The sequence below is a fragment of the Somniosus microcephalus genome, chromosome 4, assembly GCF_052327205.1.
Source record: "Somniosus microcephalus isolate GS21.2 chromosome 4, FLI_Smic_1.0, whole genome shotgun sequence".
Taxonomy (NCBI): Eukaryota; Metazoa; Chordata; class Chondrichthyes; order Squaliformes; family Somniosidae; genus Somniosus; species Somniosus microcephalus.
This window is the reverse complement of record NC_140990.1, coordinates 255,633,100-255,650,970: the sequence shown is the minus strand read 5'-3', so window position 1 is coordinate 255,650,970 and position 17,871 is coordinate 255,633,100. Positions and strand designations below refer to the sequence as shown.

Here is a 17,871-nt window from a genome sequence, read left to right as displayed (position 1 = left end):
ATCCTGGCCAACATTAATCTTTCCAACAATATCACTAAAACAGATTAGCTAGTAATTTATCTGTTGCTGTTTGTGGGATCTTGCTGTGTGCAAATTGGCTGCCAAGTTTGCCTACGTTAATCAGTAACCACACTTCAAAAGTACTTCACTGGCTGTGAAGCACAGTGGGATGTTCTCACATCATAGAAAACATAGAAGATAGGAGCAGGAGTAGGCCATTTGGCCCCTCAAGCCTGCTCCACCATTTAATGAGATCATGGCTGATCATCCAAATTCAGTACCCTGTCCCTGCCTTCTCCCCATATCCCTTGATCCCTTTAGCCTTAAGAAATATATCTAACTCCTTCTTGAATATATTTAATGAATTGGCCTCAACTGCCTTCTGTGGTAGAGAATTCCACAGGTTCACCACTCTCTGGGTGAAGAAATTCCTCCTCATCTCTGTCCTAAATGGCTTACCTCTTATCCTTAGACTGTGACCCCTGGCTCTGGACTCCCCCGCCATCGGGAACATCCTTCCTGCATCTAGTCTGTCTAGTCCTGTTAGAATTTTATAAGTTTCAATGAGATCCCCTCTCATTCTTCTAAACTCCAGCGAATATAAGCCCAATCGACCCAATCTCTCCTCATACGTCATTCCTGCCATCCCAGGTATCAGTCTGGTGAATCTTCGCTGCACTCCCTCCATGGCAAGAACATCCTTTCTCAGATAAGGCGACCAAAACTGCACACAATACTCAAGGCGTGGTCTCACCAAGGCCCTGTACAACTGCAGCGACATCCTTGCTCCTGTACTCGAATCCTCTCGCTATGAAGGCCAACATACCATTTGCCTTCTTAACCGCCTGCTGCACCTGCATGCTTACCTTCAGCGACTGGTGCACAAGGACACCCAGGTCTCATTGCACTTCCCCTTCTCCCAATCTATTGCCGTTCAGATAATAATCTGCCTTCCTGTTTTTACCACCAAAGTGGATAACCTCGCATTTATCCACATTATACTGCATCTGCCCAATCACCCAACCTGTCCAAATCATCCTGGAGTTTCTCGGCATCCTCTTTACAGCACACGCGCCCACCCAGCTTTGTGTCGTCTTCAAACTTGGAGATATTACATCTAGTTCCCTCGTCTAGAGCATTAATATATATTGTGAATAGCTGGGGTCCTAGCACCGATCCCTGCGGTACCCCACTAGTCACTGCCTGCCACTCGGAAAAAGACCCGTTTATTCCAACTCTTTGCTTCCTGTCTGCCAACCAGTTCTCTATCTATAATATAATACTGCGGATGCTGGAAATCTGAAATAACAACAGAAAATGCTGGAACTACTCAGCAGGCCAGGCAGCATCCGTGGAGAGAGAAACAGAGTTAACGTTTCAGATGTGGGACCCTTCATCAGAACTGGAAAAAGCTGGAAATGTAACAGATATTAAGCAGGTGCAGAGACAGGGAAGTCAGTACCTTACCCCCAATCCCATGTGCTTTAAATTTGCACGTTAATCTCTTATGCGGGACCTTATCGAAAGCCTTCTGAAAGTCCAAATACACATCCACTGGTTCTGCCTTATCTATTCTACCAGTTACATCCTCAAAAAATTCCAGTAGATTAGTCAAGCAAGATTTACCTTTTGTAAATCCATGCTGACTTTGTCCGATCCAGTCGCTGCTTTCCAAGTGCTCTGCTATTACATCTTTTATAATGGACTCTAGCATTTTCCCCACTACCGATGTCAGGCTTACCGGTCTATAATTCCCCGTTTTCTCTCTACCACCTTTTTTAAATAGTGGGGTTACATTAGCTACCCTCCAATCCATGGGAACTGTTCCAGAGTCTATAGAATTTTGGAAGATGACCAGCAATGCATCTACTATTTCTAGGGCCACTTCCTTAAGTACCCTAGGATGTAGATTATCAGGCCCTTGGGATTTATCGGCCTTCAATTCCGTCAATTTCCCTAACACCATTTCCCTACAAATACGGATTTCATTCAGTTCCTCCCTCTCATTAGACCCTATGTTCCCCGACATCTCTGGGAGGTTATTTGTGTCCTCCTTTGTGAAGATAGAACCAAAGTATGTATTTAATTGGTCAGCCATTTCTTTGTTCCCCATTATAAATTCCCCTGATTCTGACTGCAAGGGACCTACGCTTGACTTCACCAATCCTTTTCTCTTCACGTATTTATAGAAACTTTTACAGTCAGTTTTTATGTTCCCTGCAAGCTTACCCTCATACTCTATTTCCCCCCTCTTAATTAATCCTTTTGTCCTCCTTTGCTGAATCCTAAACTGCTCCCAATCCTCAGGTTTGCTGCTTTTTCTGGCCAATTTATATGTCCTCTCCTTGGATCTTATGCTATACCTAGTTTCCGTTGTTAGCCACGGTTGCGCCACCTTTTTTGTTTTATTTTTATGTCAGACAGGGATGAACAAATTCTGTAGTTCATCCATGCGATCTTTAAATGTTTGCCATTGCCTATCCACCGTCAACCCTTTGTAACGTTCACCAATCCATCCTAGCCAACTCGTGCCTCATACCATCGTAGTTTCCTTTATTTAAATTCAGGACCCTAGCCTCTGAGTCAACTACTTCACTCTCCATCTTAATGAAGAATTCTACCATATTATGTTCGCTCCTCCCCAGGGGGCCTCGCACAACAAGACTGCTAATTAATCCTTTCTCATTACATAATACCCAGTCTAAGATGGCCTGATCTCTAGTTGGTTCCTCGACATATTGTTCCAGGAAACCATCCCGTATACACTCTAGGAATTCCTCCTCCACAGTTACTAATTTGGTTAGCCCAATCTATATGTAGATTAAAGTCACCCATGATAACTGCTGTGCCCTTATTGCACGCGTCTCTAATTTCCCGTTGAATGCCATCCCCAACCTCAGCATTACTGTTTGGGGGTCTGTATACAACTCCCACTAACATTTTCTGCCCCTTGGTATTTCTCAGCTCTACCCATACAGATTCCACATCTTCAGAACTAATATCCTTCCTTACTATTGTGTTAATTCCCTCTTTACCCAGCAATGCTAATCCACCTCCTTTTCCTTTTTGCCTGCCCTTCCTGAATATTGAATACCCCTGGATGTTGAATTCCCAGCCTTGGTCCCTCGAGCCTGCTCCATCATTTAATTAGATCATGGTTGATATGAATCTCAACTCCATTTATCCGACTTAGCTCAATATCCCTTGATACGCTTACTAAGCAAAAATCTATTGATCTCAGTCTTGAAAGCTCCACAGGTCATTAAAAGGTAGCAATGCAAGTAGGTAAGGCCATAAAATGACAAACAAAAGCAAGGTGGCACCGTTGAACTTGCAGAAGATCTTATTGACTGCAGTGGGAGTACTGTATACAGTTATGGGTATCCAATTATACGAAGAATATAAAAGCTGGACTAAGGAAGGTCCTGGAAATGAGCAGTACGGGGGGTCCTTGTGATTTAGTAGCACTGAGTGGATGGTCTGGTGGTTTGGCAGCACTGTGGAAGGAGTACTGAGGATTGGAAACAGAGTATGGGTTTTTTGCAGTACTTGGCGGGGGGGGGGGGGGGGGTGCGCTCAATGTAGGATACATTGGCCCAAAAATATCTACGCATTTACCTGGTGGCCTGGGAGATACGGAGGCTTGTGATCCTGGGTCTCTCCGGTTTCCCGCGGGCAGAGGTTCATGTATCCCAGGGGCACATGTGGTTCACAAGTGCTCCTGGAATCACGTGGGCCAGCCCAGCCAATAAAAGGGAATCCCCATTCATACTTATGGGAGTTCCGTATGTACTGAACTCCCATAAGTATGAATGGGGATCACTTATAAAATACACGAACTCATGAAAGAAAGAAATATTACATTTAAAATGAATTACAATGCCATTTAATTAAATATCTTAAAACAAAAATGTAATTTTTTGAATTTTTAAAAAATGTTTCAACAGAGCTAAAAATAAACTTACCTTATTGGACAGGGTTTTTAATGTATAAATGAGTGATAACATTTTATTTTTCTATTTTTTTAAACTCTTATGCTGGTAATTTCATGGGTATTCAGCGGGCGGAAGTTGGGCAAATAGCGCAACTCTCCACCCGCAGTGGCCCATCTCCCGGGGATGGGGAGGATCTGTCAAGAAGATGCTTCGCATGCCTAAACCCGGAACTTGCGCGGCCCCTACGGGCACCCATAGAGGTCGCAAAATACGGCCCATTATTTTTCTTATGATTTCCTCTCGAGTGTTTTATTCTGAATCATATAATGTTTTATGGATTTCTTACATTCATTTATTGGATTTAGTTCTGGAAGTTTAGCTAAGTGAAATTCAAAATAGCAGCTCAATTTTCAGAATAATTTGATTCGTTTACCTTCACCTTTCTCCTCACTGGTCATTCAGGATTACTTCTTTTCATAGTAGTATCCTGGCCGCTTTCCTCACTTACAATCCATTCATTCATTCCTACTATCTCTGTTCTGATTTGCTGCTTTACAAATATGAAATTTAATAAGAAATTTTGCATACAAGTTGCTGAAGTGTGCCGAAAATGCGCAATGACATACTATTTTTAACATGTTAAAATAGAAATGTTTTGCACTAAATGTGAGCTGTACTGCTTTAATGTCAGTTATACTTCCCATTATGATCAATCAGCCCACTCCTGATAGTGACACTTGTATACGACGAGAGATTTCATTATAAAAAGATTCCCACTATTTAAAAAAGAGATGGTGTTAACAATTAAATTCAAATTTGTTGTAAAAGAGACTTAACCAATTCAAAATTAACTCATGATAAATGTAAAAGCTGACTCATCCTCAGAACCTTTTGTTATGTTGTGCTGGAGATCATGTTGGGGTTTTATTTGCCTAAACTCTTCCATGTGTGAGCTAATGATAAATGGACACCAATGTCCATTTTTAAATCTGATGAGAGAGGCTAACTAATGGTACCGATGCATCCTAGAAGTTGTGCACACTGAACATGTACAGACTGCAGGATCCACCTTCAAGCTACCAGTCAAAGCTTTGGCCAAAAATATCGGGCTAAAAATTCGGGGGCTTAACACCACCCATTACGAGCAAAAAATGGTGAAAGAACGGCGGCCACCATTCTTTCGCCAGCTGGTGGCAGGTCCTGCGGCGTCCTCCAGTTTGGTCCTCTCTGTAGCGCTGCTGGTAAGTGTTAGCGCCCTGCAAAAAAAAATGGCAGATTGGTGATGGCACGCCGACTTAACGTCACCATGGCCAACTTCGACCCTAGCGCAGAGTTCTGCGCTGGGTCATAACCACGCCAGGGAAACCCAGCATGTAAAGAGACTGACAGAGGCTCTGTCAGCACCTCTTAAAGGGACACATTTTTTTTTAATGTAAGTTTGCATTTAAGCTTTTGGACTGTTTTTTGTTGTTTTATTGAAGTAGTGACTTGCTGCAATAGATGTTAAAAAAAGACTTTTAAGTGTGTAGGGAGTGCTGCTAGACGCTTTCAAGGCCTTGGATAGTAAAGGAAGGCCTCTGAGAAAACAGAAAAAGCTGCAAATACTCAGGAGGTCAGGCAACATCTGTGGAGAGAGAAACAGAGTTCACATCTCAGATCGAGATGCTGCCTGACCTACTGAGTATTTCCAGCAATTTATGCTGCATTTCAGACTTGCAGCATCCGCTCGCGAGACCCTATTTCTATATTCCTTTATTCCTCTTTCCTCCTACCACCAATCAAACCTATTCTTAAATGTTGACATTGTTTCTACTTTAATCAGCAGCTCCAATAGCACATTCCACAGCCTCACAACCCCCTCGATGTAAAGAAAAAAGGTCCTCCTGTTCTTTTTCCTAACTCTCATACATTTAATCTTATACATATGTCCCAAGTTCTAGACCTCTCAATCACTGGAAACATGTTGTTTCTTTCTACTCTGTCCCATCCCTTCATAATTTTAAACACTTCTATAAAATAACTCAATAATCTCCTCTGTTCTTCATATTTGTATTACCTCATTGCTGCCAATCAACAAAGTGTGACAATAAAAAGTGTGCAAACGTGACAAACAGGAGGTGCATGCTGGATACAAAATCTTTAATACATTAAAAGATTGTAAAATACTGTTAGATGCAACACTGACCACAACTCACCTGACATACTAACTGACGGAGGATGGCCAAGTTTTTTCTGTGCACAGAACCATCTTCATTTCCATACAAACCAAGAGATCTTGCAGACAAAATGCAAATGTAATTTTTTTTCCTTAAACATGAAATATTAGTAGTCTTTTTTGTACCATACATTTTATAGATGGTTTAATTACTAAACTGTTGATGTTTGTTGCCCTGAGGCTCCTTGTAATGGTACTTGAGATTATGTTTTCAGTATCAGCATATCTGACACAATGTCAGAAGTGGAAATCCAGTTCCTCCCCAGTTGATCGGATCTGTGAAAGATTTTTTTTTTTTTTTTAAAGTGTGAAAGCCTGAATATTTTTAAAACGCATAGTAAATATACTTTTTTTACATTGGGAAGGCAACAGCTTATCATTATCACAAGATAGCTTGCAATGAAGATGCTTCAGCCTACATTTCCACACTCAAGCCCACATTTCCTATTAACCAAAGGGTAACTTTATGCATGAAGTAATCGGAGAGGTAGTGTTAGGTCAGGTCAGGTCCTAACACCAGATTCCACTACAATTGCAGCATTGCTACAACTGTAGTGTGAATGCACTTTAGCTACAAGAAAATCAAGCTGTAAAAACTACAGGAGTACAGGCCCCACAACTTATCATAGAATCATAAAAATTTACGGCATGGAAGGAGGACATTCGACCCATTGTGTCGATGCTGGCCGAAAAAGAGCTATCCAGCCTAATCCCACTTTCCAGCTCTTGGTCCGTAGCCTTGCAGGTTACGGCACTTCAAGTGCATATCCAAGTACTTTTTAAATGTGATGAGGGTTTCTGCCTCTACCACCCTTTCAGGCAGTGAGTTCCAGACCCCACCACCCTCTGAGAAAAAAGTTCTCCTCAACTCCCTGCTAATCCTTCTACCAATTACTTTAAATCTATGCTCCCTGATTATTGACCTCTCTGCTAGGGGAAAAAGGTCCTTCCTATCCACTCTATCTAGGCCCCTCATAATTTTATACACCTCAATCAAGTCTCCCCTCAGTCTCCTCTGTTCCAAAGAAAACAATCCCAGCCTATCCAGGCTTTCCTCACAGCTAAAATTCTCCAATCCTGGCAATATCCTTGTAAATCTCCTCTGTACCCTCTCTAGTGTAATCACATCTTTCCTGTAATGTGGTGACCAGAACTGTACACAGTACTCTAGCTGTGGCCTAACTAGAGTTTTATACATTTCTAGCATAACCTCCCTACTCTTATATTCTATGCCTTGACTAATAAAGGCAAGTATTCCGTATGCCTTCTTAACCACCTTATCTACCTGTCCGGCTACCTTCAGGGATCGGTGGACATGCACTCCAAGGTCTCTGTTCCTCTACACTTCTCAGTATCCTACCATTTATTGTGTATTCCCTTTCCTTGTTAGCCCTTCCCAAATGCATTACCTCACACTTCTCCAGATTGAATTCCATTTGCCACTGTTCTGCCCAGCTGACCAGTCCACTGATATCTTCCTGCAGTCTACAGCTTTCTTCCTCACCATCAACCACACGGCCAATTTTTGCATCATCTGCAAACTTCTTCCCCTACATTGGAGCCTAAATCATTGATGTATACCACAAAAAGCGCAACCCCACTGGAAACAGCTTTCCTGTCACAAATGCGTCTGTCGACCATTACCCTTTGCTTCCTGCCACTGAGCCAATTTTGGATCCAACTTGCTACTTTCCCTTGGATCCCATGGGCTTTTACTTTTCTGACCAGTCTGCCATGTGGGACCTTGTCAAAAGCCTTGTAGACTACATCAAACGCACTATCCTCATCAACTCTCCTTATTACCGCCTCAAAAAAATAAATCACGACCTTCCCTTATCAAATCCATGCCGACTGTTCTCGATTAATCCATGCCTTTCTAAATGACAATTTATACTGTCCCTCAACATTTTTTCTAACAATTTGCCCACCACCGAGGTTAGGCTGAATGGCGTATAATTACTCGGTCTATCCCTTTCTCCCTTTTTAAACAATGGTACAACGTTAGCAGTCCTCCAGCACCAGACCTGTAGTCAGCGAGAATTGAAAATGATGGTCAGAGCCTCCACTATTTCCTCCCTTGCTTCTCTTAACAGGTACATTTCTTCCAGGCCTGGCGATTTATCTACTTTCAAAGATGCTAAACCCCTTATACTTCCTTTCTCACTATGTTTATCTCATCTTATAAGGCCCGCATTTACGGTAGGTAACCGTCTATACCACGCAATTAATGCTAACTGCTTTTAACGTGCTGGCTATTTTGGGACGACTCAGCTGTTTCATCAGCAGATCGCACATTGTTAAAGTGGGATTACTTTGGATCATCTACGTCGAGTCAGGTTACAGCTTGCACTAATCAACACTGACTGCAGCAGCAAAAATGGCTGGAAAGAGGAAAGGCATGAGCCTCAGCATGAAAATTGACCTCGTGAGGAAAATGAATGAATTATCGTGACCTCGTGCAGCACCTCAGTCTTCCAAAATCTACTGTCGCTAACTTCTACAAACAGCTGAAAAGCAGTACACTGAATGGAATCAAAATTCCAATCCTGACAGAAAAAGGAAGCGTGAGGGTAAGTGTGAGTTGGTCGAGGAGGCACTTCTGCGCTGGTTTCAGAATCCGTGTGGGAGATGCTTTTATCAGTGGTCCCCTCTAGCCGAAAAAGCCAAGCTCCTTTTACTATCCACCTCACAGTGGGCAAATAGCATTATCACCCACGTGCCCGCTATAAGCGGTGGGGACTGTATATCAATAACTGAAAGGGGTATAATGAAACAAGACAATATATTAATACACTTAAATTCTCTCCCCCATTCCCTCTGTCTTCGGCCTTCTGCACTGTTCCACTACAAGCTGGAGGAACAGCATCTCATCTTTCTACTAGGCACTTTGCATCCCTCTGGCCTTAATACTGACATTACCAACTTCAGACCTCAACTATAGCTGCCACCTTCTCTATGGCAGGAGGTACTGCCAATGTCGGATGAATGTACCAATTTCTGGAGATGGGGGAAGGTGAACGGATTGGTGCTGGGGTGGTGAATCTTTACTTAGGACTTTACAGGTCATTTTATGTATTTTCCTGTGTGTGGATGTAGTGTGTGTGTGTCCCCATCCACCCTCAGTCCCCTTTTCCTTGTTCTGTTTATTCTTAATTGATGTTCAACTGCAATATCTTTTAGTTCTGAGGAAGGATTTATACCTGAAATATGTTTTCTTGATAGATGCTGCTGGACCTGCTGAGTATCTCGTGTTCTCTGTTTTGTTTCAGATTTTCAGCTTCTTTAATATTTTGCTTTTTGGAGATTATATATCACACACAAACTAAAAAGACAAAAATTAAGATATCAATTAAATTGAATAAAAGGAAGTTTAATAAAACAAATAGAAAAAATGTGGAAGATAAAGAAAAAGCAATACATATCTTCAGTGTTGGTTTTTGTAATAATTCTGCATAACTTTCTGCAGAGAAAGCTGACAAGCCACCACTTTGAAGTTACAACAGGTTGTCTTTGAGTACGTTTGAGTTCTATTCTAATATTATTAAATTAAAAAATCTAATGCTTAGACATAGGTGTGTATAAGGACGAACTCGACTTTGCTGCCATCCTGCTGTCAGATTCATTTAAAAAACATGACTTCTAAAATTGTGTAAAATGAACATTGAAACTCAAACATTCATAAATTAAAAAAAAGACTTGCCTTTATATAGCGCCTTTCACAACCACCAGACACCCCAAAGCGCTTTATAGCCAATGAATTACTTCTGAATTGTAGTCACTGTTGTAATATAGGAAACGTGGCAACCAATTTGCACACAGCAAGCTCCCACAAACAGAAATGTGATAATGACCAGATAATGTTTTTCTTATGTTGATCGAGGGATAAATATTGGAACACCGAGGATAACTCCCCATCTCATCTTCGCAATAGCACTACAGGATCTTTTACATCCACCTGAGCAAGCAGACGGGGCCTCGGTTTAACGTCTCATCCGAAAGACGGCACCTCCGACTTTGCAGCACTCCCTCAGCACTGCACTGGAGTGTCAGGCTTGATTTTTGTGCTCAAGTCTCTGGCGTGGGACTCCACAACCTTCTGACTCAGAGGCGAGGGTGCTACCAACTGAGCCACAGCTGACATTTCACCTGATCAAACTTAACTACAATTAGCATGACTCCATTTATGAGGTTTTGTTCCAGCGATGCTTTCAATGGTCCATCACACATTGATATATTAAGATCATAAGCCTATATATGGGCTAAATTCTAATAAAACAAACATACAATAAAGGAAGTATTTCGTTGTTTTTTTTAATTAAAAAATACATAGCACCGTCAGAATGGAAGAGGTCCCACTTACTCTCTCTCTCCACTCCTGCTCTAATACCTCCTTCTCCACTTTGCTGAGCAAGAGAATAAGCTCTAGACACAAGAAGCCTGCGCCCCACAAATGCTTGCCAGCGGAACTGAGCGGACATGTCGCGGAGCCCGCTGGGAGTTGTAGTTGTCCTCCACCTGCCCTCGCCTCTTCTCCGCACCGCAAAGCCTACATCTCCCAGAAAGCACTGCTTCTCACCCCCCCCCCAAAAAAAGCGAGCCTTCCGCGGTTGTACTTCCGGTGATTTGGAGAGGTTGTCCGGAAGGTGAGCTCGCTTCGGCAGCGGCGTCATTTGTGGTTTTTTCCAGTCGGTAACTGTCTCGCTGGGCGAGTGAGCGAAATGTGCTGCCGGCGCTGTGTCCTGAAATCACAGGGAGCAGGGAGGAGGGAGGGGCTGGAGTCCTGAGACATTTTATTGGTGTTCAAGCTGCCGTCCGCGAGTTCAGCAGATTTCTGACCAAGTGGGGTCAGTACTGTGTCCCAGAAGCGCAGGGTCTCCAGGGTTAGTCTTTTTACCGTATTTGTTGACTTGCCTGCCCATTAATTCTGCTGCTGTATTATACCAATAAAAAGGTTTCACGAGGATAGCCATGTTTTCTTTTGGGTAACTCACGTTGACGTTGGTAGGTAGGTTTGGCAAATGTTATTTTTGAGGGTGTAACAAGCAGGGTAGATAAGGGGGAACCAGTGGATGTAGTATATTTGGATATTTCAAAAACATTCAATAAGGTGCCACAGGAGGTCATTATGTAAAAGTAGGGCTCATGGAATTGGGGATAATATATTTGCATGGATTGAGGATTGGTTAACTGACAAAAAACCATGATCAGCCATGATTTTATTGAATGATGTAGCAGGCTTGAAGGGCCGAATGGTGTACTCCTGCTCCTATTTCTTATGGTTCCCCTGGAACGGGTCAATAGCTGAAGGGATATCCCACAATAAAAAAAATTAAAGACCACAGAGCCATAGTTAGACTCACACCCTAACTCTCAATTTACATTTCTATAACTGTTTTCAAACCTCTTTGTTGAGGATCTCTAAATGTTGGCAAAATCCTGTGGACCAACCTCCTAATTTTTGAAACACAGCTACCCAAAGGAAAACTACTTTAATTGCAGTAAACAGTAATCGACATAGTGTGCTTGAATGTCAAAAAATAAAGGAATCCGATGATGGTTGTGCAGAATTCATTTATCAAACTCGAGACTTCAGTTGGAAAATTGATGAACTAAAGAACAGAGAGTTCTTGAAGGGCAGTTGTAATTTTAGAAACAATGGGTAGTGTCCTGAACCTACTTGAATTCTTTGAGAAGGTATGCAATCCATAAATGGAAAGGTTTGGGTGTGATTATTAATCATACACAAAGTATCAGGTCAGTGTCAGACTGTTAAAGGGAATTTGATGTTCAGATGCATCTTGAGCATCTGATTTAAAAAAATCTTTTTAGATTTATAAAGAATTATTTAACATCATCCAAGGCAAAGTAGTTCCATCTGATCCACACTACAGCCACTATCCTAAACATCCACTGATACCAAAGTACCGTGGCTGCATTGTGAACTATACAGGATGCACTGCAGCAACTTGCCAAGGCTATTTTGGCCGCATCTCCCAAACCCATGACCTCCATCAGCTAGGACAAGGGCAGCAGGTGCATGGGAACCTCCAGGTTCCCCTCCAAGACATACACCATCTTGACTTGAACATATATTGCCATTTCTTCATAGTTGCTGGGTCAAAATCCTGGAACTCCCTACCTTGCAGCATTGTGGAAGCACCATCACCCCATGGACTGCAGCATTTCAAGAAGAAGGTCCATCTGCTCAATCTCCAGGGCAGCTAGGAATTGGCAATAAATGCAGACGTTTCCAGTGATGCCCATATCGCAAGAATGGATTTTTTAAAAACCTTTCTTCTGTTTTCACTTCTAGTCGTGCTGCCTAGTCCAGTTTATCTAGCTCATGTCTCATCCCTTCAAAACCTGCCTATCTAAAGTTGAATGTTTCTATTCTACTCATTCCTCCTGTCTGCCCGATCCTTAAGCCGCTTATTAGTATGTCTGTTTTTCTCCATACCCAGCACATGGCTCTGAGTTATGCTGAGATTATCATCTTTGAGATTTTGCTCTTCAATCTAGAACCTTACTCCTCAAAATGTCCTATTAAAACCGTTATCCTATTGTCTTTTGGTCCCAGCTATTCACAATATATATTAATGATCTAGACAAGGGAACTAGATGTAATATCTCCAAATTTGCAGATGACACAAAGCTGGGTGGACGTGTGTGCAGTGAGGAGGATGCCAAAAAACTACAGGATGATTTGGACAGGTTGGATGATTGAGCAGAAGCCTAGCAGATGCACTATAACGTGGATAAATGTGAGGTTATCCACTTTGGTGTCAAAAACAGGAAGCCAGATTATTATCTGAATGGCAATAGATTGGGAGACGGGGAAGTGCAACGAGACCTGGGTGTCCTTGTGCACCAGTCGCTGAAGGTAAGCATGCAGGTGCAACAGGCAGTTAAGAAGGCAAATGGTATGTTGGCCTTCATAGCGAGAGGATTTGAGTATAGGAACAAGGATGTCTTGCTACAGATGTACAGGGCCTTGGTGAGACCACATCTTGAGTATTGTGTGCAGTTTTGGTCGCCTTATCTGAGGAAGGATGTTCTTGCCATGGAAGGAGTTCAGCGAAGATTCACCAGGCTGATACCTGGGATGGCAAGAATGACGTATAAGGAGAGATTGGGCCGATTGGGCTTGTACTCGCTGGAGTTTAGAAGAATGAGAGGGGATCTCATTGAAACTTATAAAATTCTGGCAGGACTGGACAGACTAGATGCAGGGAGAATGTTCCCGATGGTCGGGGAATCCAGAACCAGGGGTCACAGTCTAAGAATAAGGGGTAGGCCTTTTAGGACAGAAATGAGGAGGAATTTCTTCACCCAGAGAGTGTTGAACCTGTGGAATTCTCTACCACAGAAGGCAGTAGAGGCCAATTCATTAAATATATTCAAGAAGGAGTTGGATATATTTCTTAAGGCTAAAGGGATCAAGGGATATGGGGAAAAGGCAGGGACAGGGTACTGAATTTGGATGATCAGCCATGATCGCATTGAATGGCGGAGCAGGCTCAAGGGGCCGAATAGCCTTCTCCTCCTATCTTCTATGTTTCTATCTATAGTTGTTAGCTGTGGTTCAGTGCTAGCACTTTCGCCTCTGAGTCAGAAAGTTCAAGCCCCACTGGAGAGACTTGAGCACAAAATCTCGGCTGACACTCCAGTGCAGTACTGAGGGAGTGCTCCACTGTGCCATCTTTCAGATACGATATTAAACAGAGCCCCCATCTGTCCTCTCAGGTGGATGTGAAAGATCTCATGCCACTATTTTGAAGAAGAGCAGTGGAGTTCTCCCTGGTGACCTGGCCAATATGTATCCCTTAGCCAACATCCCATAAGACAGATTATCTGGTCATTTATCACTTTGCTGTTTGTGGGATCTTGCTGTGCACAATTTGGCTGCTGCTTTTTCTACATAACAGTGACTATACTACAAAAGTACTTAATTGGCTGTAAAGGGCATTGGAATGTCTTAAGGTTGTGAAAAGCACTATATAAATACAATTCTTTTTTTCTATGAACCATGACTTCCGGATGCTTTCTCTCCCACTCTATGTACCTCAGGTTTGTGCCAGCGAAGCAACACAGCCCCACTTCGGAGACTTGAACATAAAATTTAGGCTAACACTCCAGTGCAGCACTGAGTGAGTGCTGCACCTTCAGAGGTGCCGTCTTTTGAATGAAATGTTAAACTGAGGCCCTATCTGCCCTCTCAGGTGGATGTATAAAAGATTCCATGCACTATTTTGAAGAAGAGCAGGGTAGTTATCTCCAGTGAACTGGCCAATACTTATCCTTCAACCAACATCACTAAAACTGATTTTTAAAAATTCGTTCCTGGATGTGGGCGTCGCTGGCAAGGCCAGCATTTATTGCCCATCACTAATTGCCCTTGAGAAGGTAGTGGTGAGCCGCCGCCTTGAACAGTTGCAGTCCGTGTGTTGACGGTGCTCCCACAGTGCTGTTAGGGAAGGAATTCCAGGACTTTGACCCAGCGACGATGAAGGAACAGCGATATATTTCCAAGTCAGGTTGGTGGGTAACTTGAAGGTGACGGTGTTCCTATGCACCTGCTGCCCTTGCCCTTCTAAGGTGGTAGAGGTCACGTGTTTGGGAGGTGCTTTAGTGAGTTGCTGTAGTGTATCTTGTAGATGGTACACACTACAGCCACGGTGCACCAGTGTTGGAGGGAGTGAATGTTTAAGGTGGTGGATGGGGTGCCAATTAAGTGGGCTGCTTTGTCCTGAATGGTGTCGAGCTTCTTGAGTTGGAGCTGCACTCATCCAGGCAAGTGGAGAGTATTCCATCACGCACCTTGTAGATGATGGAAAGGCTTTGGGGAGTCAGGAGATGCGACACTCACCGCAGAATACCCAGCCTCTGACCTGCTCTTGTAGCCACAGAATTTCTGTGGCTGGTCCAGTTAAGTTTCTGGTCAGTGATGACCCCCCAGGATGTTGATGGTGGGGGATTCAGCGATGGTTATGCCTTTGAATGTCAAGGGGCGGTGGTTAGACTCTCACTTGTTGGAGATGGTCATTTCCTGGCACTTGTGTGGCACGAATATTACTTGCCACTTATTAGCCCAAGCCTGAATGTCGCCCAGGTCTTGCTGCATGCAGGCATGGACAGCTTCATTATCTGTGGAGTTGCGAATGGAACTGAACACTGCAGTCATCATCAAACATCCCCACTTCTGACCTTATGATGGAGGGAAGGCCATTGATGAAGCAGCTGAAGATGGTTGGGCCTAGGTCATTGCCCTGAGGAACTCCTGCAGCGATGCCCTGGGGTTGAGATTATTGACCTCCAATTACCACAACCATCTTCCTTTGTGCTAGGTATGATTTCAGCCAGTGGAGAGTTTTCCCCCCTGATTCCCATTGACTTCAATTTTATTAGGGCTCCTTGATGCCACACTCAGTCAAATGCTGCTTTGATGTCAAGGGCAGTCACTGTCGACTCACCTCTGGAATTCAGCTCTTTTGTCTATGTTTGGACCAAGGCTGTAATGAGGTCTGGAGCCAAGTGGTCCTGGCGGAACCCAAACTGAACATCGATGAGCAGGTTATTGGTGAATGCCGCTTGATAGCACTGTTGTTGACACCTTCCATCACTTTGCTGATGATTGAGAGTAGACCGATGGGGCGGTAATTGTCCGGATTGGATTTGTCCTGCTTTTTGTGGACAGGACATACCTGTGCAGTTTTCCAGGTAGTTGCCAGTGTTGTAGCTATACTGGGACAGCTTGGCTAGAGGCACGGCTAGTTCTGGAGCACAAGTCTTCAGCATGACAGCCGGAATGTTATCGGGGCTCATAGACTTTGCTATATCCAGTTTGCTCAGCTGTTTTTTGATGATAAGTGGAGTGAATCGAATTGGCTGAAGACTGGCTTCTGTGATGGTGGGGACCTCAGGAGGAGGCCAAGATGGATTATCCACTCGGCACTTCTGGCTGTAGATGATTGCAAATGCTTCAGTCTTGTCTTTTGCACTCGCGTGCAGGGCTCTGCCATCATTGAGGATGGGGATATTCATGGAGTTTCCTTCCCTTAGTTGTTTAATTGTCCACCACCATTCACAACTGGACGACTGGATGTGGCAGGACTACAGAGCTTTGATCTGATCCTTTGCTTGTGGGATTGCTTAGCTCTGTCTGTAGCATGCTGCTTTCTGGTCATTATTTCATTGCTGTTTGTAGAACCTTGTTGTGCGCAAATTGACGGTTGCGTTTCCCTACATTACAACAGTGACTACACTTCAAATGTATTTTATTGTCTGTAAAGCACTTTGTTGCATCCTGAGGTCCTGAAAGGCGCTATATAAATACAAGATCTTTCTAACATTTGGTGGTTGCAGAAAAGGCTGTTGATGCCCTTTTATTATGAAATCCCCGCAACTAAATTTGGCTGTTTTCCTGGTGGTGTTACTCTTCTCGCCATGGTTAGCCACTTGTTTGACAGTACAATGTTGGTCAAGGCTACCCTCCCTATGCTGCTGCCTTTGCCCACGTCTTGGGTATTAAGCACTACATATCTATTACACAAATCCAGATGCTCAGAAATGTTTGTCTACCTTGCAAATAGTCACCTTATCCTCAATATCCCTCTTCCTCTGAAGCTGTGAGATGACTACCGTCTGGAATATATGTCCAAGGAACTTTTCTTGTTAATGGTGGTGTGGTCAGCTGATGCTCAAACTTGGCTTTTCTCTGCACAACTAACGATCTTTCAACACTTCATACATGCATACTCCTGGTTATCCTATGATTCCAGGATAGTCCACGTTAAGCAAGCCACACACACTGGTTTAGTACCTCTTGTCACCATTCCTATAAATCTCAACTACTGCACTGTTCACGAGTACTAATGTTAGAGCACTTGCTTACCAGACCATGCCGTGCATCTTCAGGTAAGTCATTCCTTCAGTACAAAATTTTGAGTTGTACCAAAACTCCCTCATATTCGCCTCTTACTAAAAAATAAAAAAAATGATAGCTTTTTTATTGGTAAGAAAAAAAATCCAGTAATAGATTATTTGGGGCTTTAGTGAAGAAAAATCAAGTCCTTACCTCCCGCTCATAGTTATTCCTAATACACATAACCAGCCTGGGCATAAGAAAATAAATCTGCTCTTTACTCCTGTCTAACACTGAAAACGAGATGAAAGGTCATTTTTTCACTCTTCACTTTGCTGATTTTCCCCCAAAACATTGGGCCTGAATTTGCGGTCAGTGGCTTCCTGCGGGCGGATGCCTCCAAACTACAATAAAACTACGCACCTACCTGATGGTCCTGGATCCACGGAGACTCGTGCTCCTGGGCCTCTATGCGGAGGCCCACGTATCCCAAGGGTTTGCAAGCGTCCATGGGATCACGTGGGCTGGCCCAACCAATCCGAAAGAGAATTCCCATTATGCTTATGGGGATTCCATTTACGTGCGGAATCCCCATCAGCTTAATAGGAATCACCCAAAAAATACATTTTAACAGCACTGAAATAAAAAAAATTACATGTTTAAAATTAATTAAAATAATTTAAACATTTAAAAAAAAAAAATTTTTTTTAATTAATTTAAACATTTTTCAAGAGGCCAAAAATGACACTTATTTGCAGTTTTTTTAAATGATTTAAACATTTTAATTTTAATATTTATTTTCACCCTTACGCCTGCTTTTACCAGGTGTAAGAGTTTCTTGGGCAAATAACGCCAGCGAG

At 43.0% G+C, this 17,871-nt stretch overlaps 2 protein-coding genes across 3 annotated transcripts in view; one reads left to right on the top strand and one right to left on the bottom strand.

Annotated features, from left to right (window-relative positions):
• Positions 1-9,468, bottom strand: part of dcaf17 (ddb1 and cul4 associated factor 17) — a 53,338-nt gene extending 43,870 nt beyond the window's left edge. The window contains exons 1-2 of the mRNA XM_085986268.1: positions 9,351-9,468; positions 6,131-6,426 (exon numbers count right to left, since the gene is read on the bottom strand). Of these exons, the coding sequence (XP_085842394.1) occupies positions 6,131-6,283 (153 nt within the window). The 5' untranslated portion in view covers positions 6,284-6,426; positions 9,351-9,468. The remainder of the gene's footprint in view (positions 1-6,130; positions 6,427-9,350) is intronic.
• A 1,278-nt stretch (positions 9,469-10,746) lies between these two features.
• mettl8 (methyltransferase 8, methylcytidine) overlaps positions 10,747-17,871 on the top strand; it is a 59,066-nt gene continuing 51,941 nt past the window's right edge. The window contains exon 1 of one of the 2 annotated variants that reach the window (XM_085986264.1): positions 10,747-10,793. The gene's annotated coding sequence lies outside the window, so the exon portion shown is untranslated. The other variant, XM_085986265.1, reaches the window with a different exon arrangement.